At 31.0% G+C, this 27,395-nt stretch overlaps 1 protein-coding gene across 1 annotated transcript in view; it reads left to right on the forward strand.

Moving 5' to 3' along the window:
- The first annotated feature begins 4,938 nt into the window (after positions 1–4,938).
- The window catches only part of LOC133326241 (protein similar-like), a 28,386-nt gene continuing 5,929 nt past the window's right edge, over positions 4,939–27,395 (forward strand). The window contains exons 1-3 of the mRNA XM_061534925.1: positions 4,939–5,168; positions 19,539–20,098; positions 21,525–22,455. Coding sequence (XP_061390909.1) covers positions 5,120–5,168; positions 19,539–20,098; positions 21,525–22,455 — 1,540 coding nt within the window. The 5' untranslated portion in view covers positions 4,939–5,119. The remainder of the gene's footprint in view (positions 5,169–19,538; positions 20,099–21,524; positions 22,456–27,395) is intronic.

Here is a 27,395-nt window from a genome sequence, read left to right on the forward strand (position 1 = left end):
TAAATATACTATAAAATTGCACACATAATTGCCTTTGAAAGAATTCATGTGAAATTCAACATTTATGGCTATCAATAAATTATTTAAAAAAAAAAACTTGTATTCAGGGATCTGGAAGTCCTAAGAATATACTTATAAACATATTCGCCTCCGTTCCTCGGTATTTCCGCACATCATATTTTTTGAAAATTTCCTAAGATGATTCTTTTATGTTAATTTTTAATATTTATTGATTTCTATATTTTCCCTGAGGTTTTTATTATTCCTTATTTTTTCCCCCCATATACATATATTTATATTTTCTTTCAATAATATATGGCAAAGACAACAGCTACGTTCAATAAAAGTATTTATATTAATTTAATAGATGTATACAAACAACAACTCATTAACACTTTTATCTTTTAATATAATAATAAAATATTTATCTTATAAAAATTATAAAAACAACAACATTTTACAAAATATAAATTTTAAATTCCCAAAAAAAAAACACCTTTATTACCCCAAAAACATCAAACAAAATTTATAGATTACAACAATTTATAATGCAAATACCCAACAATTTTGCATTACCAAACAAAGAAACAACCTAAAAATACAAATATATTCAATTATAACAGATATGCAAAATTATCATCTCCCTCTCGATATACCAACATTCAAAATTTCTTTAGCTTCAGTGTTTCATTCTAAAAATTGAAAATGATGATGATTTTGTTTTTAATTTTTTGCTTTGCAATCAACCATTAATTGCTGCCATGCACTCCGCCCCATTGCAAAGGGGGCTGGCGGCAACAACACATTGCAATTTTTTATTTCTTCTTTATTTTTATTTTATTTTTTTCTCAAAAAATTGCATACAATGAAACAAACGTAACCACAAAAAAAGAACAACAATAAAAGAGGTCAATAAGGCACCTCAAGCGAAAGAAAGAAGAAAATGATTTTATTTTTTTATAGCAGCTATACATATTCCCTCGCTCCCCAACAACAACAACGCTGCAAAAAAATTTGCAAACAAATAATAAATTTTGCCGGTTTTCTGTCGTCTTTCGTAACAACAGCAACTGCAACAAGGAAAAAAATAAATGCATATCGCCAAACCACACCACACAATAAACGAACGGTAGGCAACAACAACAGCGACAACATCAATAAAATGCAAATTGTTGTCTTCGTTTTTTCGCTTGTTGCTTTTCTATTGTATTTGTGAAAAAAAAAACACATTCGTCAATGGAATTTTTATCTCATGACTCGACTCCTCTATCCCCAATACGTAAGCAACATTTGCCATCCATATGGCATATGAACCGACAACACGCTCTTACGATGTTGTAACCACATGGCAGAGAGTAGTTTTTTTATTTCAAAATGAGAGAGAGAGGTTAAAAAATATCAGGTTTTTTATCGTCGTCAAAAATGCAATTATTTTATTATTTTATTTTAAGAGTGATTGCAATTATAATCAAATATAAGATCAGCAAAGAGAACGAAAGATCTCTTTTTTTCAAAATTGAATTGCAAAATTTTTGCAAAGATGCTCCTTACTTCATGCATTTCAAAGAGAGCATATTTACATCCATAAATGTAATCCCTTCTATTTTACAATGTAAAATTCACATTACGTTAGAATAGTAAGTTTTCGTAAGAGTTTCCCACAATTCTCTGTACCCACTCATTGCACTTTACAAAAGATCAATTGCACAGCTCTTTAATTTCTTTATTTCAATAGGAATCTCTTCATTGCTTTGCTTTTACTGAGAGAATTTCAATCATTACATTATTATTAAGCTCTAATTAGGCAAATTTAATATTATGTAATGCCCATATATAAATGAAGTAGATTTTTTGTTCACATTTTTCAAATGAGAGTGTGAATAATTTCTAAGTAATTTCCGCATTATTTTTTATAATTATTTTTTAATTATCACAATAAATGTATAATAGAAAGCGGAGATCTTCTATAGGCAAATTAACTTTCAGAGGATTATTTAACCGTATTCTACGTCTACGCATATTTTATGGACCTCTCACTACCATTAAACAGACCTAAAATCTTTCAAATACAAACTGTAATTTTATGAATATTTATAGATGTAGTATGATGAAGATTCTGCCTCAGGTAGTAGACTACAGGCCGTCTATAAAAAGGAGATCTTCTTACGGTTGTATACATCTAGAAGAGACCATCTTCGAATTGTCAATAGAAATTAAAATTGTTATAGATAAGTGTTCAATAGATATCTTCTGTCTATAAATATATGAGATTTAAAAGATATTCCGTAGTTTAATTTGAAAAAAGCCTTGAAGAAATAGTTTCTTAAAAACCATTGAAAATATATTTCTTAAGAAAAATTGCCTCAAAATTTATTGTCAATAAAATTTTCTTGAGGATAAGGAATTCCTCAATATGTACAATTCGTCTAAAAATTTTCAAAATTCTGCAAAAGATTTTTTTCCACAAATTATATATATAATTTCCAAAAATCAGGTCTATACAACCTCTTAAACAGTCCTTTAAATAATATTTTTCAAAAATACTACGACTTTGATGTTTAAAAAAATATGTTTTCGACGAACCTTTTAAAAATATTTTGCGAAAAGTCTACGACTTCGATAGGCTTTTAAAAAATGTATTTCCAAATTCTTCATTTGAAAAAAAAAATATTTTTATTTAAACTACGCATTTGAATCGCCCTTACGAAAGTATATATTAACAAACGAATTTAAAAAAAAACGCTTTTGATTTCTTTTAGAAAAAAAAATTTATCTACACCTTTGAAACATCATTGAACAATTTTTTTTTTTTTACTAAGCCTCTGAAACATTCTTTAAAATATAAGTATTTGATATTTTTTTAATTAATATGCTGTCGAAAAAGTCATAAAAAATCACGCTTGACTCCATATACAGTCTTGGGAAAAATAATTTATAACAATTCTTATTTTTAGATTCACGCTTAAATATTTTAATCCTTTCTAAAACTCTGATGAATCTTAAAATATCCATCAAAATCTTTACATATGCCTTAGATTTTTAAAACCTCCATCATAGCAAATATATCCCTTGAAAATCGATCCCTTTTGCTACCTGCATAAACGCTTTTTTCACATTTATGGAGGTATTTCTATCTTTTAAATATCCTCTATTTCACCTATCCCTCAATATTTAGAGAATTTAATTTTTAGATCAATTTCTGGTGACTCTTCATGCATAGACATCCTCTAAAATGCGGGATTTTAATTTATTTTTCACTAATTTTATCATTTAATTTATTATTACATTTTATTTCTGAAATGTAACATTTCCAACCCTGCCATATAAGCAGCCATTGCTTTTGAAACTGTTTGTTGATTTTACTATGAAACTCTCGGTTCGTTTATCTGTTTCACTCACTGAATGAAAGTCTCCATTCTAGTAAAACAAAATATTACAACAATTACACAAAATGCATTTTTGCCTCTTGGGATCTCTAACAGTATTCACACTCTCCCTCTCTCTTTCTTACACACTCCCTCACATTGCAATTACTCTGTGTAGTTGTAATTGTTGTTGCATTCAATTGGGAAGGCAGGCACTCTTCTGATTGCAGTTTTCTACATCCAAAGAAGAGACCGTTCTCCCTCAATGTAATTGTCTTCTGCCTACTAATGAGGGATATTCATTGCACTACTCTCCTAAACTCTTCTTCGTTACATTACAAAACACGACCGTTCATTTGTGTGTGTGGTTACTTTGTTTGTTGTTTTCTTTCTTTCTTTCAAATGCATTTTTTTGTTCATATATGTGTTTGTGTGGTCAGTCGTTCGTACTCCCACACAAATTGCTTGCAGAATTTGGTTGTAAACAATTTTGTTGTTGTAAAAGAGGAATGTGAAACAAAATAAAATAGAAACAATTATTACATCTCTCAACGCGATATAATAAAACAATATCACGTGCTTTGTTTGATGATCGTGTAAAAAAAGTCGCGCAAAAACGAAAGCAGTATAGAATTGTTTAATTCTATTTTGTATATAAAATAAAATATTATTATTTTAAATATAAGAAAATAATACAAGTGAAAAAATTGCGTCTCTATAATCGTGTGCGGATTTAATTTGCATTTTTTAGTAATTTGGAGAATAAGCATGAAATTTACACTTTACAACAATACGAAGAATCACAAAAACTACAAAACGTCGAAGACATCAAAGGAAATCATAACAACAACAATACTGGCTGTAACAATAACAACAATGAGATTTTAAATAATAATCTAAAAGATTTGAAAGAAATTAAATCAGCTCCTTCGCAACAACAACAAAAAGGAGAAAAACTTGAAGACCTCAAGGAGCATAAAATTGAAATACCACTCAATAATAACAACAACAATAAACAAATTGATAATAAGCCACCAGAAATAATAACTGATAATCTTATAAATTCCATAAAAATCAAACGTGAACAAACACCACCTGTTGTAACTCCCACTACAACACCAAATACCATTGCTTCTAATAACAACAACAATATCATCAACACTATTGAACCACAAAAACCCATAATCTATAAAAATAATAATACCACTGAACCAATCGATAATAATAATCCATCTCTATTGGTTGTGCCAATACCCCAATTGCCCCAACCAGCTGTTGCAACCGCTTTACATTGCCCCACAACAACTGTTACGCGTACCATTTTCGAAAATAATAAAACCCAAAATCCGTTACCAACACCACCACAACAACCCCCGGCTTCCACAGTGACCCGGGCCATTTTCGAAAATAAACCATTTGTTAAATACGCCGATGACAAGGGTCCCAAGACCGTAACCTCATCGATTTTACGTCCGGCTACATCGGCCGTATTACAACACGGTGTTAATTTGCCAACCACAACTTCGACCCAGGCAATTTTACAACAATTGCCAACACCAACAGCAGGAGCGGCATCTAACAATAATTTGAATGTTAATCCTTTGGGTAGTGCACAATCGGTGACAGCATCTGTATTTGCACCCCGATCCCAACATATACCATTGACAACAACAACAGCATCTATTTTTGCTAAGCAGCATCCACAACAACAACAGGAGCAGCAACACCAGGCAGAGTCGGTCAATCAACAAGATATGAATAAAGGATATTTAACATTTGCCGAAGATGCCAGTGAATTAACAAGTAAGTACCGAATATTTTTTCTATTATTAGATTTTTTATGAAATGCCAAAGGTGTTAGGGTGATTATTTAGTGTGCTGATTGTTTGAAGTTATTCCTCAAAGCAATTAATCGGTAGTCATTGAAAAAATATCACAACTTTGATAGCCGCTGAAAAAACTTCGACAAATCTATGACTTCTATACTTTCTCAATAAAATTCTGAATACTAAAAACTCTGAAAACAATTTCAAAATCTATCTATGCCTCCCAAAGGCTTTGAAAAATAATTTAAAAAATTCCGGCATTCAAAGACCAAAAAAAAAAAAAATGTTTAAAAAACCTACGCCTCACAATGCTCTGACAATTTTCTTCAAAAAATTCTTATAGCCTTGAAAAAGGCCCTGAAAAAATATTAAAAAAAACACATCTCAAATCCCTTACAATTTTTTTCGACAACATACGCCAATGCTTAGCAAAGTCCATGTAGTCAATAAAATACTCCACTAGGTCTGAAATAGAGCCTACACCATTAAAATGCCATTGACTTCCCATCCCTGCTTTCAACAATGTATCTAAACATTCATTTTTATGTGGTACTTCGAGATGTGAATGTATTTAGTTGTTTTTATACGATTCCAAAATATTGAGACCCTGGAGAAAAAAGTAAAAAATACACAATTACAATTAGTCTGCAGTTGCTAATCTCCATCTCTGCTTGCAACAATGTTTCTATGCATTTCTATGTACTTGGTCCTTCGAGATAAATTCTATATTCTCCACAGAGGTTCTTATTGTTAAATGGTTTCGTTTTCTGTTTTCCATCCTACTCTAACATATTTAGTCTTGAAGAAAGAAGTCGAAAATATATAATTAATTTTTATCAGTCTTGATTATCCATACCCGCATGCAACATTGTTTATAAACATTAATTTATATTTGGTCCTTCGGGGCAATCTGTATATACTTAGTATAGTGGGCCTTTATAGCTTGTCATATGTTCTTGTTTTTTTTTTCAATCCGAATCTTGGAAAAAATGCGAACATATGCAATACAAATTTTCAGAGTTTGGATTTTCCATCTCTGCTAGCAACAATGTTTATAAGCATTCATGTTTACTTGGACACAATTATTCTATATGAAAAAATCACAATTACAATTTGTCTGCAGTTACTATTCTCTATCTCTGCTTGCAACAATGTTTCTATGCATTTGTATGTACTTGGTCCTTCAAGACAAGTTATATATTCAGCTTTGAAGTCCTTCATAAATCTATTGTTATATGGTTTCATTTTATTTTTTGCAATCCTACTCTAAAATATTTAGTCTTGAAGAAAGAAGTCGAAAACATGTAAATATTTTTTTTTTCAGTCTTGACTATCCATCTCCGCTTGCAACATTGTTTATAAACATTAATTTATATTTGGTCCTTCGAGGCAATATGTGAATATATTTAGTACAGTGGGCCTTTATAGCTTCATTATTAAATTCGTATATGTCCTTATTTTCAATCCCAATTCAAAATATGGAATCGAGAGAAAAATAGGCGAAAATATGACATCCCAATTATTGGAGTCTTTATTTTCCATCTCTGCTTGCAACAATGTGTATATACATTTAGTTGTAGTTTGGTCCTTCGACACAACTATTGTATATGAAAAAAAATCTATTGTTTCAATGAACAATTTTTTGTATGGAAAAATAGTTATTGGTCCTTCGATGTCCAATTGTAACTATTGGAGACTCACAATTTCCCTTAAATGATTAGTTTGTAACATGAAGTTCCCTTGTTTTTAGTTTGAATTAAATATTGGAGTCTTAATTTCCCATCTCTGCTTGCAACAATGCGTATATGCATTCAGTTGTTTTTGGTCCTTCGACACAATCATTCTATATGAAAAAAAATCCTTCTGCTGTTTCAATGATGAAAAAAATTGGTCCTTCGAGAGAGCATATTCGATTCTCAACTGTAACTATGCTAGCCCCAAAATTACCCCTAAATGATTAGTTTGTAACATGAAGCTTCCTCCTTTTTTGTTTTTAAAATTACTGGTTCGATACACTGTCAATTAAGCATGTCAGACTGCTTGTTGTTTAATGAACGTTCAATTTGTAACATTTAAACTTGGACTCGGCACGAATGTTATCAATATGTAATGCTTCACTTATTTCGGGATCTCATATCAGCGATTGAAACTAGCAGGGCATGCACAAAACCACACATATTGGATGAACTACACAGATGGTCATTGCAAATTTTCAATTTGCTAAAAAAAGTTCTTCAATTCTTACAGTTTTTTTGGGCCATATAATTTCTTAAAAATTAAACAAACATATAAATTCCATGAATATTTTCTGTCCTGTCCTCAAAAAAATATACGTTTTCAAATAGTCTGCGAACTGGCTCGAACCACTATATGACATTGTAAATATTATGATAACCCACTTGACAATGTCAATAAAAATGCATTTACGATAATAAAAGCATTTAATGGAATCGATCCATATACAAGTTCGTCATGTTTTTTGCGAGGAAATCGAATATCAATCCCCTGCAAATTCCACAACATTATCAATATAACAAATCAAATAATAAACACACAGAAGAGAGGGTAAACAGCCGATAAAAATATAATAATGGAACTAACCTAGCGTTCTTTTTTTTGTGTTTCCGAAACGAACGATTTAGATAAACTATAAAAGACTATCATTGAGATTATAAAACACCTCAAATAAAGATAGGAGAAACATGCAAAAATAAAATGATCATTCCCTATCAGAATATATAAAAATCGAATGTCGATGAATATATGTTTTTGGAAATTAGACGTCTGAGAGAAGGACAAAATGTTGAAGTAGATAAAAAATAATAAAAATGTTTTGAAAATGAGAAATATGAATTTAGAATTAAAAATGTAAGAAATTAGGAAATACACTGTTGATGCAACATTTCAAAATGTTTCAGCAACATAAATTAATGTTTCAGCAACATAAAAAATGTTTCGGCAACATAAGCCATAGTTTTGTCAGCATTACGACAAGTTGATAGAAGTAAGTTATGAAGATATGTTTGAGATAATAGTGAGGAAAATAATATAAAACGCTTTGGTACTAAGAAATATGAACATAGGCATAAAGAATTTAGGAATATGAAACATTTCTTAATGTTGATGCAACACTGTGAAATGTTTCGGCAACACAAATAAATGTGTCAGGAACATAAGCTATTTTTAGGAACTCTGTTATAAAATAGCTTATTTTCATTTATTTTCTTTTTATTAAATCTTATCGCTTATTCTAAAATGGGTTTAAATACACTTTGTTTAATTTTATTTTCTATTACTTCATCAAATATATATTTTCTATTTTTCTTCACTTTTGCGGTTTATTGTCTGTAATATAAGTAGTTCACTCAAGAACATTATTAGTCCGAATGTGTTCAACTAAAAACCGCAATTATAAAATTACCTTTGTTTTTATTGTATTGCGGAAAATTTGTCTAGAGGCTAAGTCATAGCTAGCTTTGTCATTTTACATTTTCCAGATATTAACTGATATAATATATACATATATATAATTTTTAGTTCATTCTATCTATCTTTATCTTGGATGGAAAATACGTAGTCGTCGAACTCACACCACACTACTGCGAGCTTTGTCACTTGAGAATCAAGTAGACAATTTTGTGTATATTCTTCGTTAAGTGCGGTGCAATTGTTTAAATAGATTAAAACACTAATGTACTGCTGCGACTTGTGTTGTACTTAAGACTTGTGTAAATATATTTAGTTTTTTTTTAGAATTTTATTAGAGTGCAGATGCATATTTGTTTGTAGAACGTAATAAGAAAAATATCATATATGTGACTTTAATTCTGAAAATCAGGAAATGTAAACAATACTGAGGTTATAATGTTGCAGAAAAGAATAAAGTCTAAATATTCAATATAAAAATCCATAGGTCATATTTCAGAATTTCCATCCCAGCTTGCAACATTGTCTCTAAAAATGCTTTTGTATTTTGTCCTTTAATATTTTTGTATAGTTCTTATGCTCCATCTCTGCTTGCAACAATGTCTCTATACATTTCAGTGTATTTGGTCCTTCGAGACAAGTCTTATATCCCTTATTAGCATTTGTATTAAATCGTGTTATTTTATTGTATTCAATTCTATTTAAAAATATGTAGTCTTTGAGAAAATATTGAGTCAGTTTTTCCAGTTTTCATTTTCCATACCCCAATGCAACAATGTTTATATACATTCATTGTTATTTGGTCCTTCGAGATAACCAGTATATTTTTTGTATAGTGGGGTTTCATAGTTTTATTTTTAGCGTTTATATTCTTTATATATTTTTATGTTTTCAATACAAGTTTCAGTTTTTATTCTCCATTTATTCTTGCAACAATATCTCTATACATTTGTTTGAGGTTAGTTCTTCGATACACGTTATATAGTCTTAATAGCGTACCTTCATAGCTTTATTAGATCGTTGTATTTTATCGTGTCTTTCTAATTTAAAATAATGAGTCTTAGATAAAAATCTAGAAAATATGCAATTGAATTTTTCCAGTTTATTTATATTAATTGTTATTTGGTCCAATCTATTATGTCCATTAGGCCAGTAAATAATTCTAATTCCTTAAAATATTAAATTAATCTAATTCTGAATGTCCATCCAAGTTTTTAACATTGTTTCTAAATATTTCTTTACATTTTGTCCTTCAATATTTTCTTTACAGGTTTTTATTCTCCATCTCTGCTTGCAACAATGTATCTACACATTTCTGTGTATTTGGTCCTTCGATATAGTTTTTGTAGTGGGATTTCACTGCTTTATTTTTAAATCGTTGTATTTTATTGTATTCAATTCTAATCCTAAATATATAGTCTTCGAGAAAAAATCTAAAGATGAGCATGTTCATGTATTGATTTCCCATCGCAGCTTATATACATTTATTTTTATTTGGTCCTTCCAGACAAACTGTATTTCCAGTATAGTGGGTCTTTATAGTTTTATTTTAAGATTTAGCATAACACCTTTGTATTTTTTAAGTGCAATTAAAAATATTTAGACCCTGGAGGAAAAAGTAGAAAATACAAAATTACAATTTGTCTATAATTTTTATTCTCCATCTCTGTTTGCGACAATGTTTCTATACATTTGCCTGTATTTGGTCTTTCGAGACAAGTTGTATATTCTCCATAATAATAATTATCCATACCCGCTTGCTACAATATTTATAAACATTCATTTGAATTTGGTCCTTCGATGCGAGTCATATATTCCTTAGTCTGGCTTCATGGTATTATTAAATCGTTGTATTTGTACCGTATTCAGTCTTTATTCAAAATATTGAGTCTTGGGGAGAAAAACTAAACTTATTTTTTCAAGTTTGGATTTTCTATCCCACTTGAAACAATGTTTATATACATTTATTTGTATTTGGTCCTTCGAGACAATGTTTATAAACCGTATTTTGGGCATTTATAGTTTTTTTTTATTATATTTGCAATCTTAATCCAAAATATTGAGTCTTTGAGAAAAAATCTAAAATATGCAATTACATTTCCCCCTTTTTGATATTCCATCCCCGCTTGCAACATTTGGTATTGGTCCTTCGACACAACTATTCTATATGAAAATATTGTTCTCATATTTTTAGTGAAACACTTTTTTATATCAAAAAAAAAAAAATTAATTGATATTTCGAGAAGTTTAAAAATTGTTTGATACCCAACTATACGTTTTCCTAATTCCACAGTATTTCCCTTACATAATAATTTTGTAACCTGATGATTCCTTCTGTTTTTTGTTTTCGAATTTCTGGTTCAATACATTGTCAATCAAGCTTGTCTTATTGCTTGCTGTGGTTTAATGATGATCGTTCAATCTGTAACATTTGAACTCGGACTCTGACGAATGTTATCAATATTTAGTGCATCACTGCGATTTCATATAAGCGATTGAAATTAGCAGGGCATGCAAAAAAACTGAAACACAACAATTTTTTATTGAACTATACACAGATGGTCGCTTGCAAATTTTTCTAGTTTCTAAAATAAATAGATAATATGTTTTGCAAAAAGAAAACAAAAATTGATTTTACAAATCAACAATAATAGGTTGGAGTGAGAAAATGTATATAACGATATAAAAACAATATAATAATAATTTGGTATATATTCAAAATCAATCTAAGTGTCTGAAGAAGTTAATCGATATTGAAACAAATAATTAAAAAGAGGAAAACTTTATAAATAATGAAATATTGTTATGAAAATAACAAATTTGAATTTGAAATAAGCAAATATACGAATTGAGGAATAAAAATGTCGATGCAACATTTGAAAATGTGTCGGCAACATAAATAAAAGTTTATAAAATTTCATCAATGCCAATTTCAAAATATTTAGACCTTGAGAAAGAGTTAGAGTTTGTCTGCAATTTTTATTTCCCATCTCTGCTTGCAACAATGTATCGATAAATTTGTGTGTATTCGGTCCTTCGATTCTATATTCTCCAAAGAGGTCCTTAACACCTTTTTTGTTAAATGATTAAATGATAATCTAAAAAATCATTGCCTTACATAACTATAGAAAAATGTATCAAAGGTCCTTCAACAAGTTATTAAAAAGTTTATCGATTATTCAAGCAACATTTGAAAATGTTTCGGCAACATAAATAAAAGTTCTTCAAATGCACTTTAAAAATACACTGGTCTAATGGATCTTGGAAAATCGATGCATATTGGTGAATAATTCTTCCAAAACTCATTGAAAAAATATTTCAATATATTTTTTAATTTAAATATTATTTTTCATATTTTTTTATTTCCTATTTTTAATTCACACCATATCACTCCACCCTATTACATTATTTTCAAGCATTACAACGACACGACAATAATTCACGTCAATTAAAGAACAAATAAACCGTTAGTTTTATTTTCTCTCCCCTCTCTACCTCTTTTTGTGTACATAAATAAAAATGCATTTACGTTTGAAAATATTTTTTTGTGCTATTTATTTATTTGTTTTTCTAAAAAAATGAAAAAAATCATCTAAATACATTAGTGTGGGTAACATGTTTAGAAATGGCCTTGATCGTTATGCACCTTGCAGGCTAATGCACTCAATTGATGATGTTGATTGGCTCGCTGATCGACGAAGCGCAATAATCAACAACAATAATAAAAAAACTTAGCGGGGCATATCACTAGCTATTTTTTTTATTTGGAATCTTTTTTTTCATTTCTTCTCTTCTTCAACAGATTGATCTGTTAAAATTATGTTTCAGAATTTATTTTTATTTATTTTTGTTTTTTGTCTGACCATAAAAAAGTTCCAAGATCTCATTAATCCGTCAATTGTCAGTGAGGCTTAAATTTCATATTTGTATTTTTTATCAGTAAATATTTGTTTTGAAATGCAAAAAATTAAATGCATGATTAGTAGTTGATAGGAACAAAAAATTATGAAACTTTGCAAAAAAATCTATATAGAGTACGATTGATGATCAATGACGTCTGTAAGAGTGCAACAATCAAATGTAAACTAATTGCAATATTGATAACAATCAATCAATTAAAGGCATTTTTTATTTATTATTGCTGATAATACTGAACAGGAAAAAATATTAAAATATTATTGGGGATTATGCAATTAATATAAAACAAAAAAATACCTCAATATTTTGTTCAATTATAGTTTAAGAATTTCTGATTGATGGTAAACTTCCTTAAAAAATCGATCCAAAAAGCCTTGAAAAAAATTACAAATTTCCAATAGAGGAATTATATTTCAGAATTTCTGATTGATGGCTAAAGTTCCTTGAAAAATCGGTCCAAAAAGCCTGGAAAATATTTAGGATGGCTAAAGTTCCTTGAAAAATCTGTATAAAAAGCCTGGAAAATATTTAGGAAAATTCGGAAAAAAGACTTCCAAAATTATTCCATTTCTGAAAATATTTTCCTTCATACCTCCACAAATATTAAATTACATTCATTAGAGACTCCCAAAAGAAAAAAAAAACAACACCAAATAATGTAAATATAGACACAAAAATCAGGAGGTATGTCCATCCAAACCAAACACCCATGTCTGACCTGTAACGTCATCCATTCAATTTTCAATACGTATCATTTTACGTTGCGACTTTATTTCATTCAATAAAAATATCGAGACGGTAAACAAAAACATGTCCACAAAAAACCAACAAATTCAACTGTCAAAATAAATATACAATATATATTTACATAAATATGATCAAATAAATGAATATCCTCACACAGACACACACTCACCGACGTCAGTGGATAATAATTTTTTTATTGACCAATCATGCCACCACCGTCGTATTTCTTCTATTAAATAAATGAGTTGTGTGGCACAAACGTACGTGGCATTCAAAAAAGAGAAGACAAAAACAACACAAATATATAAATTGCAAACAATAACAACAAATATTTTTTGTTTAAAAGAAAATAAACTTTTTCGTATGCCGGTTCCATTGGCTGCGGCAAATAAATGTATTTGGAAAATATATGTATATGTAATGGAATTAATTTATTGATTGATTCGATTGAATTTGATTCGTTCGTGTGCTGTGCTCTGCTATTGAATTAATCAATTTTTATTAATGAAAATTAATTTGTAGATATTTTTCACACTTCATTAAGAAATCCATTAATTATTTTTTTTTTTTTTTTTTTTTTTGAGATTTTAAAGAGAAAAAATCTTCTAAATGCTGTTCAAAAAATAAAATTTTCAAATGCTATAAATGCTATTCAAAAAATATTTCATTGAAAACACATTTTTTTAATATTTTTAGAATATTTAAATAAAAATTAATGTATTTTACAAAGTTTTAAATTAATAAAAAATATCTTTATAAAAAATTAAATATTTTTTAAGTATTGCATTTTTATCGAATAACTTTTTTTATATTTGAAAAACGTTTAATTTTTTTCAAAAAATATATATTTTAAACAATGTAGAAAACATTAGATTCAATGAATAACATGTTTATAATACTACAAAAGTTATATATTAAAAATCAGATAAAAAAATTCTAAAAAATAATTTATAAAATAAAAACAAGTTTGATCGGATTCAAATATTTTTACCCAAAGGATTCAAATATTTTTACCCAATTGAATTTATCGATAGACTTCATATTCGGACTTGCTTAATTTTAATCGGATATTACTTTTTCACGTACGTACCGATAATCTTGACCTTCGTAATTAGTGTGAATGTAGGTGGAATATATCGATGAGCCAAGTATGGACTAAAACTTAGGGTCTAAAATGTTTTTTTTTTTCGATGAGACCCTTCTCCATGTAAAATTTCGCGATGTTTGGACCATAATTACGGCCTTTAGAGCGACAGAAAAACCGACAAAAATTAAGTATTTGGTCGATAACATCTCCTAAATATTAACCGATCTTTACCAAAAACAATAAGGGTCTTCATTGGTCAGAACCCATCCTACATGCAAAATTTCGTGAAGATTGGTCCATAACTGTGGCCTGTATAGTGGGGCTGCACAAAGCTATAATACCCTGACAACAAAGTTGGGTAGGGTATAAAAAGTAGTTTTGAATAGTCAGTAGAAATATTAAATAAAATATACGCCAAAACTGGTCCCTCGATATTTAAAAAAAAATCCTTACTTTGGATAGCTACTTAAAAAATATTAAATAAATCCAAAAAATATTAAAAAATTTTCAAGAAACCTAACACCCATCATTGTAGACCTATTTCATTAAGCTGTGCCACATTTCATGCAAATCTAAGGATATTAAGGGACTTTGGTGCACCATTTACATTAAATCGGACGAAAATATATATGGGAGATATAGTTCCCGTATATGTTTTCGTCCGATATGAACCTATTGTCAGGAAACTTAAAACACATCATTCTAGGCCTAATTCATTACACTGTGCCAAATTTCGAGCAAATCGAAAGGTATATAGGGACTTTGGTGCACCATTTACATTAAATCGGACGAAAATATATATATTGGAGCTATATCTAAAACTGGATTGATTTTCAATAAACTTAACACACATCATTCTAGACATAACTAGGTACACTATTCCAAATTTCGTGCAAATCGAAAGATATACAGGGACTTTGGTGCACCATTTACATTAAATCAGACGAAAATATATATGAAAGCTATATCTAAATCTGAACCGATTTTCACGAAACTTAACACACATTATTCTAGACCCAATTCATTACGCTGTGCCACATTTCGTGCAAATTTACATTAAATCGGTCGAAAATATATATGGGAGCTATATCTAAATCTGAACCGATTTCCCAATTTCAATAAGGTTCGCCCTTGGGCCAAATAAGTGGCCTATGCCAAATTTCATCCAAATCGGATCATAAATGTGACCTGTACTTTGTTCACAAAAATACATGGACGGAGGTCGGACAGACGAACATGCATAAATTGACTCAGAAAGTCGATTTTATGCATATGCTCAGAAGGAACCATGGGTTTATCTCGATTCCTTTTGCTTGTTACAAACATATGCACAATGACATAATACCCTGTACCACAGTGTGGTGAAGGATATAAAAATCCGGTTTGTAAAGCTCCTTGGTATTTTTTAAACCACCATTTAAAAATGTTCAAATTTTTTTTCGAACAACAAATTTACTCCTAGAATAGTCCCTCTGAAATACATATTAAAAATAACTTTAGAATAACCCCTTGAAAAAATATGATATAAATGAAAATATTTCAAAAATTCCTCTGAAAGTTTTTTTTTTTTTTTTAATTCACGACTTGAATAATTTTGAAATGTCCACAACATCATAAATATTTTTCAAATATATGCTGTATTGTATAGAATAACTTAAAAAAATATTCATAAAAAATGTCTGACATTCCTTGAAAGGGTTTTTTTTAAATCCAGTCATTTGTAAAATATTCATTGAATTTTCGAGTCCTTAAAAAAATTTTGATAGGATTGAGCATAGCAAAATAGTCTGTACATTGTTGTTGTTGCAGCTATTTCCTTAATTTCATTTAAAAAAATTAAATAATTTGATCTCCACTTATTGGATTTTTCCACAATATAACTTAGTCTTTTTTTTTTTTTGATAACTGCACTAAAATTAAAATAAAAAAATATTCATCATCGTACGACTTTGTTCTAGATTCACTATTGTTATTATTAATATATTTTTATTTTGTTATTTTCCTCAGTCACATGTCCCGTGCCTCAATAAAATAATACACCAAAATGATTTTTTTATATGTTGGAAAATTTTTTCGTTCATAATAAAATTTTCTAAAAAAAAAAAAAAAAAAAAAAACACAATTCACCACTGATCTAGATACACCAGCAACATCTGAACTATGTCCACGCAACTTTGTATTTGGCATTAATACTGTTGCCATATGACAAACCAAAAAATTCAAAACAAAAATATTAAAAAAAAAATTCTAGACACTCGGAATTTTTTTCACTAGCTTCCGCTGATGATGCTCTCAAATCGTCAATTAATTTGTTAAATAGTTGTGACAAAAAAAGTTAAAGAATGAATACAATTTGTGTGATGGTGGGGCTCGGCTCTCCCTCCCACCCATCATCAGGCTGACTATAGCTTCCTTTATTATAATTCTTTTGACTTTTTGTGATCATTAACTTTTTGTTTTGTTCCGAGAGGAGAACATTCATACAAACCTATAGATATATTCGTCTGTCCATTTTGGGGTTTGTATGCGTGTATGTCATTTATTTAAACAATTGGCGCGTGTATCTTGTTTATCCGCAGCACACAAAGTAGCAACCTCATCATCATCATCGGCAACAGCAGCAACAGCCAGCTATGCAAGTTGTTTTAATTCAATGGATGGATGATGGGTGATATTTTTCAATTTCAGGTATAGAAATAACAACAACATCAAATGCGACAAGATTTAAGGGAAACAAAATCACAGGCTGAAAAACACTCACGCAACGCGTGTATATTTTTAACCACATTCAAAAACTAAATTTACTTTTTTTGTTTTTTTTTTTTTTTTTTTGGTGATTCTATCCAAATCTATTTTTTCGTCTTTCACGTTTGGGGTAAATGTCCACTGAGTAATGGGAACATCATCACAGGAAAAGTGTGTGTGTGTGTGGGGTTTTTTGTTTTATTTTTTTATTCGGATTTTTTTTTAGAAAAAAGGGGGATTTGCGAAATTTTTGTTTACGGAAAACACTCAAATCGCTTTAAATGGTGTTTGGGTGTTGTGGCAACAAAAAAAAAAAACATGATTAATTTGCCAGATCATTTGTTGGGTTTTTGTTTTTTTTTATAGTGGGATGGAAATAAAAAAAGCTCACGTTAATTTAAGTAAAGAATATTTAAAAAATCCATTCAAAATGTCCTAAAAAACCCCTCGCCTCTAAAAGTTCTCCGAAAAATATTACAAAATCCTCGAAAAGACTCCCAAAAAATATTTCTAAAAAATTCACGCCTGGGATAGTTGCTTAAAAAATATTTACAATAAAATCAAAATTTGTTTATTCAATTTTTTTTGCTCCGCCTCTGTTTTTTCGATAATATGCATAGAATCACTTTCTAAGTCCGTCCGTCCGTCTGTCTCTCCATGTTAAATTGTAAACAAAGTACAGGTCGCATTTATGATTCCAATTCGAAAAATCGGTTCAGATTTAGATATAGCTCCCATATATATTTTCGGCCGATTTAAGGTAAATGGTTCACGAAAGTCCCTATATATCTCTCGATTTTCACGAAATTTGGCACAGCATATTGAATTGAGCCTATCGATTCAGATTTAGATATAGCTCCCATATATATTTTCGGCCGATGTAATGTAAATGTTGTACCAAAGACCCTATATATCTTTCGGTTTGCACGAAATTTGACACAGAGTACTGAATTAACTCTAGAATGATATGTGTTAAGTTTCGGGAAAATCGGTTCAGACTTACATGTAGCTATCATATATATTATCGTCCGATTTAAGGTAAATGGTGCACTAAAGTTCCTATATATCTCTCAATTTGCACGAAATTTGCCACAGCATATTGAATAGAGCCTAGAATGATGTGTGCTATGTTTTTTGAAAATCGGTTCAGATTTAAATATAGCTCCCATATATATTTTCGTCCGATTTAAGGTAAATGGTGCACCAAAGTCCCTAAATATATTTCGATTTGCACCAAATTTGACACAGCGTACTGAATCCATTCAGTTTTAGATAAAGGTAAATGGTTCACGAAAGTCCCTATATATCTCTCAATTTGCACGAAATTTGGAACAGCGTACTGAATAAGGAGGAGAATGGTGTTTTTTAATTTTCGTAAAAAATTTGACACAGCGCACTGAATCCATTCAGTTTTAGATAAAGGTAAATGGTTCACGAAAGTCCCTATATATCTCTCAATTTGCACGAAATTTGGAACAGCGTACTGAATAAGGAGGAGAATGGTGTTTTTTTTAATTTTCGTAAAAATCAGTTCAGATTTAGAACAGCGTACTGAATTAAGAGTAGAATGGCGTGTTTTAATTTTCGTAAAAATCAGTTCAGTTTTAGATATAGCTCCCATTTATATTTTTGTTTGTATGATATAACCATCTGCATTTTTTACACAATATGAAGTCTGATATAGGGAACAATTCTGCATTAGTAACACAAAAATCACAATTTTTGATTTATGCCGGTCTTGCAGTAAATTAGCGATATGTACAATATACCCAAAGTTGTGAAGGGTATCATATAGTCGGCCCAGTCCGACTTTCCTTAGTGTTATTATTATTATTTTTTTTTTAATTATTTTTTGTTTTGTAGCTTTGGGAAAATTACTACCCAAAACTAATTTATTTCGGCTATTGTTTTTGTCACACGTAAACTTTACGCGTGCAACTCTCCTTTCCCCTTCGCATCCCCCTTTTTCTCTATGTGTGTGTCTAGTCTCTTTTGAATATAGTCAATAAAACTGACATAAATCATTTAATTCATGCAATTGTCAATTAGTTTCAATTGAAATCAGTCAATTAAACCAACAAACAGCAACAACAACAATAACAAATATTTCGACTACATGTATGGAACTAAATAGCAGATTCGACGAAGAGAGGGGCCAACAAAATAGATGGAAAAATTTACAAATCAGCTGTGAATTTATTTCTTAAAGCAAAAAAATGGTGAAAATATCTTAATTTCCATTTAACGATTTATAGCCTTACAAGGTGATCATTTCACACACAAAAACTAGACTAGGTTCAAAAAGTTAGCACTTTGCTACTTTTAACACCTTTGGTCATATTTTTCGTATATTTCTCCTTCTTTTTATTTTAAATACTTTTTCTAATATATTTTCCATTTTTTTCTCTTCCCCTTCACTTACAGTGCTTAAAGAAGAACCCGATGATCTAACAGCCCATTTGGTGGCACCGAATGCCGTTGATGCTTGCCTGCCACTCGATGAGACGACACCATTATTTAGTGAAATGCTTGTCGGTCTAATGGGCACTTATGGTGGCCTCTTATCCGATGATATCAGTTCTTTGGACTCATCCAATTCATCGTCATCGAATACAGTCGATCAATGCCACCACCATCACAGCAACAACAGCAGCAACAATAGTTCTGCCTCATCGCCCTACAGTAATCATAATGGAACAACAACAACAACTTCGACAACACATAATCAACAACACAATCAGCAGCAGCATCATCGGCAATCGCCATCACTGCAAATGACATCGAGTAGTGCAACAAACGGTAATAGCAACAACAACAACAGCAACCATCATCACCACCACCACAACAACAACAGCAATTCACCAGTTACAAATAATACAACAAATAGCACAAATATCGATCCATTTATAAATAATAATCGCGACGAATCGAATGATACCCTTTGTTCGCAGCATTTATTATCATCACCAAGTGCTTCATCAAAGGTAATTTTTGTTTTCCTTTCCAATTTTTTGTTGGCTAATAATTTATGTGTGTATGCCTACTAACTACACCCCATAGACAGATATTAACAGATTAACAAATTTCGTAAAAAATCCATGGCTAGACCTTCAAAAATATTTTTAAACCCACTTTGGAGCACCATTTACATTAAATCGGACGTAAATATATATGTGAGCTATATCTAAATCTGAACCGATTTTCAGGAAACTTAACACCCATCATTCTAGACCTAATCCAGTACGCTATGCCAAATTTCGTGCAAATCGAACGGTATATAGGGTATTTGATGCACCATTTACCTTAAATCGGACGAAAATATATATGGGAGCTATATCAAAATCTGAACCGATTTTCAGGAAATGTAACACACGTCGTTCTAGACTTAACTCAGTACGCTACGCCAAATTTCGTGTAAATCGAATAATATATAGGGACTTTGTTGCACCATTTACATTAAATCGGACGTAAATATATATGGGAGCTATATCTAAATCCGAACCGATTTTCAGGAAACGTAACACACATCATTCTAGCCCTAATTCATTACGCTTTGTCAAATTTCGTGCAAATCGATAGATGTAAAGGGACTTTGTTTCACCATTTACATTGAATCGGACGAAAATATATATGGGAGCTATATCTAAATCTGAACCGATTTTCATGAAACTTAGCACACATTATTATAGACACAATTCAGTATGCTATGCCAAATTTCGTGCAAATCGAAATATATATAGGGCCTTTGATTTACCAATTACCTTAAATCGGATGAAAATATATATGGGAGCTAAATCTAAATCTGAACCGATTTTGATTTGCACACATAAATCGGACGTAAATATATATGGGAGGCATATCTAAATCTGAACCGATTTTCTGGAAACTTAACACACATCATTCTAGACCTTTCATTACGCTGTGCCAAATTTCGTGCGAATCGAAATATATATATAGGGACTTTGGTGCACCATTTACATTAAATCAGATGTAATTATATGTGGGAGCTATATCTAAATTTGAACCGATTTTCCCCAATTTCAATAGGGTTCGTCCTTGGGCCAAATAAGTGACCTATGCCAAATTTCATCCAAATCGGATCATAAATGCGACCTGTACTTTGTTCACAAAAACAAAGTACAGGTCGGATGGACGGACAGACGGACATGGGTAAATCGACTCAGAAAGTGATACCCTGTACCACAGTGTGGTGAAGGGTATAGACTTTGAATAGGCATCTAGGCCTCAAGGAGATCTCCAAAAACTATTCAATATTTTTTAGGTTATGACATAAATTCTCCTTTCCTCCCCTCCTGCACCTCATTAACATACATGTGTACAAAAAATATTCCCCATCTATTAAATGCACTTGACTTAATTTATATTTTTTTTTATATTTCTCACACACAGAGTCCCGATGGCAGTAGTCTACCCTCGTTATGCAGTCCCAACTCCTTGAGCCAAGAAGATGACTTCTCCTATTACACGATGAATGTTGACGATATGGATGATTTGACAATGCGTGCCCCCTATATTCCCATGAATGAACAGGACGATTTACCCCTGCTGACAACCGACGATTTCATGTGGAGTAGCGGAAATGCCTTTAACGCCGACGACTTTTCTCTCCAAACGAAAGATACCACGGACAACAATTTGCAGGCCTTGCAATCGATTAATCAAAGCAATATCAATTATCAACAACAACAATTTACCCAACCGCAACAACAGCAATATTCAAATTCATTATGTTCATCGCCAGCCTCAACAGTATCGTCGTCAATGTCGCCATCGTCTCCTTTGCAGCAACAACAACAGCAACAAATTCAACAACAAAATAATTCTCAACAATTTTTACCATCGGATTCCAGTGAATTGGCTGCCCTTTTGTGTAGTACGGGTTCCGCTTCACTATCCCTATTGCAGGATAATTCGAACACAACAACAAACAATTCATCGATTGGTGGTAATTGTGGTGGTAGTAATGGTGTTAGTGTATTAGTGAGTAATGGTGTGGGTGCCGCCGGTAGTACCGACAGTGGTGTTATGTTAACCGATGATTTGGATAATGTCAGTGTGGCCTCCGGCTCAGCATCATCGGCAACAAATAATCTCTCCCAACAACAACAACATGAATTCCAGCAGCAATGTTTGCAACAATTGCAAGATCAATTGCAGCAACATCAACGCCAACAACAACAACTATTATTGAGTGGTCTAAATATCAGTTGTAAAAAAGAGAAATTCGACGTTACGGCCAACAGTACCCCGACAGTGTCGCTAACACCAAGTTTATGTGATTCCATTGAGGATTCGTTCGACAGTGTCTACAATAAGAATTGTAAGTAATCGAAAATCTCGCGTAAGAGAAACCCGAAAAATGGTGTTTCTTTATTTTTATAAATGAAAAGTGTGTATATTTTGCAAATGACGATGAGATTTGCTTTTGTGGGAAAATCTTTTTTACAGGAATTTGGGAAAATTTGTTTAATTTTTTTTTTATAGAATATTTTCTTATCGGAATATATTTTTTAAAATTATCATAATTTTTTTTAATCTCGAGAGCTTAGTCTATTACACATAGAATGCACCGAAGAATATCTAATAAGTATTGTTTTTTTTTTTTTTTTCTTATTTATTATAAAATATGTATTATCTCTTGCTCTTATATTTAAGTGTTTTTTTTTCTTATATCTTATCAGCGTTTGCAATTTATTTTTTATAACATATTAAAAAAATTATGAAATATTATCACGTGAAGCGAGGATGCAGTTATAAAATATTTTTATTTTATTTGAATGATTTCAAGGTGGTGTGATTGCTGATATTGATAACCACCCGGGTAGAATTAAGTATGTGACGCAGTTCACTGACCTAATCAACATTGGCGCCAATTGCGAGTTTTAGTTTAACCCATTAAGTGAAAATTTTTAATGTGAAAAATTAAAAAAAATATATTTCTAAGTATTCTTTTTACAAATTTAAAGAAGTTTTAATGTTCCAAGAATTTTTGAATAAAAATCAGGCGTGGAGAGTTTATCAAAAAAAATTAAATCCTCATCTAGAAAAGTTCCCAGAAAAATTCAAACGTCAACAATATTTGTAATACCATTTACAAAATCCGCGCTTTCAAAAGTATTTGAAAAAATCTATGCCAAGAAAAATCATCAAAAAATGCACACCTGGAATATTGCTCAAAAAATATTTTTTTTTTCCACGCCTTAAAGAGAGACCCTAAAAATATTTTTTTTAATGCACGCCTTAAGAGACCTTCAAAAAATATTAAATATTAAATCATTAAAGTGTTTACAAAAGAAAAATGTTTAAAAAAATTACGCCTTCAAAAGGCGTCTGGGCCTCAAAGAGTCCCGCAAAAACTATAAACCCATAGAAAAAACAATAAATAAAAAAATCCAAGCCTTAAGAGATTCCCACAAAATATTTTCAAAAAATCCCATGTCTTCACAAAAACTATTAAAAAAAAAATCACGTTTTGAAAAATTCTACAAAATATTTTTTAAAAAATCCACGCCTCGAAAAAACCCTTAAAAATGTTTCAAAAAAATCCATGCCTCGAGGAGACCCTCAAAAATATTAAAAACAAGTGAGCGGAGCAGTATAGTCGGACGGAGCCGATCATATGATACCCTACACAACTTCCACAAAAACCTAACTTTCCGAGGTTCTACGTTCTGAGCTTCTCTTTACCGTGGGTTGTGTTGTGATTTTCGGCTTTCAATTTGGAAAAAACGCAAAAAATTAAGTTTTCGGTCCACTTCATGCCAAAATTATTATATGATCATCACCAAAAATTATAGGCGTTGTCCTTGATCAGAACTGGAACACCACGGAACATTTCAAAGCGATCAGCGCTATATTCCGCCCTCTAGTGTGTTAATGGCTTAATAAATAATATCTGAATACGTAAGCACCTGTAAATATTACAGTGTAACTCCCACATATAATTGGTATCATTTTAAATGTCAACCACTCCCCTTGGATATACTATCAACTTCTCGGGTATATACCCTTCAGGGGTAAATCTATACGCTATAAAATACATATTTTTTAATTTTTCACACAAAAGTCAGGGTCCATTTGACCCCCTAAATATTGACCGATCTATATCAAAACAGGCATACTTATTCTTTGGCCCGATCCACTTCTCCATGCAAAAATTCGCGGTATTTGGGCCATAAATCTTCCAGAAAAATTAACAAAAATAAAGTTTTTGGTCCATTTCATCCCCTAAATATTAACGATCTTTTCCAAAAACATTAGCCAGAACCCATCCTACATTCAAAATTTCGTGAAAATTGGTCCATAAGTGTGGCCTTTATCGTGTTTACAAATTATAATGGACAGACGGCGGACGGACGGACACACATGTCAGATCTAGTCGGGATATGACGATCGGTATACTTAAATGTGGGTCTAGTATCAATATTTCGCGGCGTTACAAACTCTTGGGGCTGCACAAAGCTATAATACCCTGACAACATAGTGTAGGGTATATAGGAAAATTCCACAAAGAAATATTTTTAAAAATCCACGCCACAAGAGGAGACCCTGAAAAAAGTTTAAAAAATCCAAAGCCTCGAAAAGACTCTCAAATATAATTTTTAAAAAATACACGCCTCGAAGAGACCCTAAAAAAAACTCTAATAGTCCCTCAGAAATATTTAAAAAACAGTCCCTCAGGAAATATTAAAAAAACATACGTCTCAGACCCACAAAAAATATTTTAAAAAAATCGAATTTTCGAGGAGACGTTTCAAACAATTTTTAAAAAAATCCACTAAGACTAACAAAAATAGTTCTAAAAATGTTCGCCTAGAAAAAAAGTTCCTCAAATAGTTAAAAATGGTCTCCAACCCTCAGAAGCCTGGAAGTTCTTCAAATATCCACGTCCAAATATTCTTCAAAAACTAAAGCCTACAACTGTAGAAGTACTTCAAAAATTGTTCTTCCAATATCCATACCTCTCGTAATTCTTCTAGAAAATTTGATCCAAATATATAAAAAACGTCTGAATTTTCCTTATGATGATATCCTGCCCTAGTATTGTGAACGTTTTTTTAACGTTCACATATTCGTCAAAAATTAAAGTTATGATAGCTCTTCAAAAATTATTCTTTAAAAATCCAAACTCTCAGCTCTGGTAGTTCTAAAAATAAACTTTCACTCTGCTTTTTCTTTAAATATCCAAGCTCCATCCCTGGGAGTGCCCCAAAATATATTCCTACGCCCTTCTTAAAAAAATGGCCAAATGGTAAAAATTCATAAAAAGTCTGACTTGTCTGGAAATTTTTTCAAAAACCACATATTCTTCAAATACCCACAACCACAGGACTAGTAGTTCTTCTGAAAAGTAAACATTATTTCCTCTGGTGGTTCTTCACAAAATATTCTTCAAATATATTTTTTTATGATTTTTCTTAGAATATTCTAAAGTCTCAACAAAATATTTTTAAATTTTTATTATTTTATTCTTCTTTAAATAATTACAAAAATATACCTCTTGTTTTCCTCAATTTCCTCGCTCTTTGATGTTGCCAACTAATTTACATGTTTTTACTACTCCTACACATAAAATGTCAAATAAACTGTATGTGTGTGTCTGTGTATGTGTCTGTCTGTGTGTTTGAGTGTACGGTTCTGTGTACTTCTAATGTTACTTTTAGTGGATAAGTGGAAGGGGATGATGACTGCCACTGAGCTGGGCACTTAATGTCAACAACACTTTTTACCCCCCAAACTCGGGTGGCTGGCGGTCGGTAGGTCGGTTTCCTCTTTTTGGTTGACACTTTACAAAAATTTAAGTGTTTTAATGTATTCATTTGTAACCAAATGAGTGAGTGAGTGTGTATGTGCGTGTGATTGTGTTTATGGAGATTCAGTAAATTACAACACGTGTAATTTTCAAAATTTTCTGGTACCACACACGCACTTTCAGCAATCCAAACTCCCCAGGAAAAATCACAACCAAAGTGTCTTCTTTGGAGAAAAATATTATATTGTCACTTAATAGTTGTTTGAACATATGTATGTGCCTACATAGGTTTGCCTCTTGTATTTTGTAGCCATCCTCTACCCATAGAAGTTTTTTTTTTGTATCTTACACTTTAGTTTCATGCATCACTGGCTAATCACTGCTGACTGGTGTCGTGTGGTAGCACTGTGGATGGGCTACCGAGGTTGCTCATATCATGATGAGTTGTGTATATCCATCCCAAAATATCCATCATTAAAAAAATTCAGTGTGGGCATTAGGGTTGTACATGCATACATATGTATTATAATAATCGCCTACTCTAAGAATCCGAGAGAGATATATTGTTGGCATTAAATTTAATTTCAAAATAATTCAAAGGCAGATTATATTTGAGTTTTTTCTTTATTTTTCACTATTGTTAATTGTGTATGTGTGTGTGGATAAAAATAAAATTCCCAAAGGAGTATTCAAAGTGAAGAAATAGTATAGAATAGGATTTTAGTGAGAAGAGTTTACTACGGACCCACTTGGTTAGAGAGGTGGGGCTATTAAATACAAATTTAATATTTTGAATAAGAGGTCATAAAAGTTCAAATATTTGGCCACCAATTAAATTAATTTTGTGATATCTTTTGAACTTACATTTTAAATATCGAGAGACGTCTCCTAGATCTATTTGAGATTTATATTTACTTTATTGGGGTCTTTCAGACATCCCTTTGTGTAAAAAAAGGCATTTCAATTTAATATTTCAAACCCTTTTCCTTAACATAAATTACAATAGTTCTAAAAATATGTTTCCATGTCCGAATCAATTTCAGCATCTAAACTTCGTCAATTAGTTGTTTCTTTACTTATACCCATTTCTATTCATTTTCCCTACAAAAATAGTTTTCAGTGAATAAACTTTTCCCTCCATACCCCTCTTTAATATGTTCTTCAAATAAATCATGTTTTCCGATATAGACACGTGCTAGACAATTTTCACTTTGCTGTCAAATTTTGTATAAGGAAATGACCGCCACCACCACCATCGTCACAACCGTCATCATCCTCGCCATTGTTATGTTAATGTGTAGGTGTATACATTTCTTAAACATTAATGGTTAATTATATTTAACTGTCATCAGTTTTTAAAGTCTTAAATTTCGGCACTTTTTGTTGTGCCATAGCCGGTGTCAAACAATTTAAAATCTTAATGAAAAAAAAAGAAATCATAAAACGAAATATGAGGAAGTCCGAACGGAACCGAACAACTCATGAGACGACTTTTGAATGACAGTTGT

Source organism: Musca vetustissima, unplaced genomic scaffold (assembly GCF_032173495.1).
Source record: "Musca vetustissima isolate MV318-11 ecotype Yass unplaced genomic scaffold, APGP_CSIRO_Mvet_v1 utg8112, whole genome shotgun sequence".
In the NCBI taxonomy this organism is placed as follows: domain Eukaryota; kingdom Metazoa; phylum Arthropoda; class Insecta; order Diptera; family Muscidae; genus Musca; species Musca vetustissima.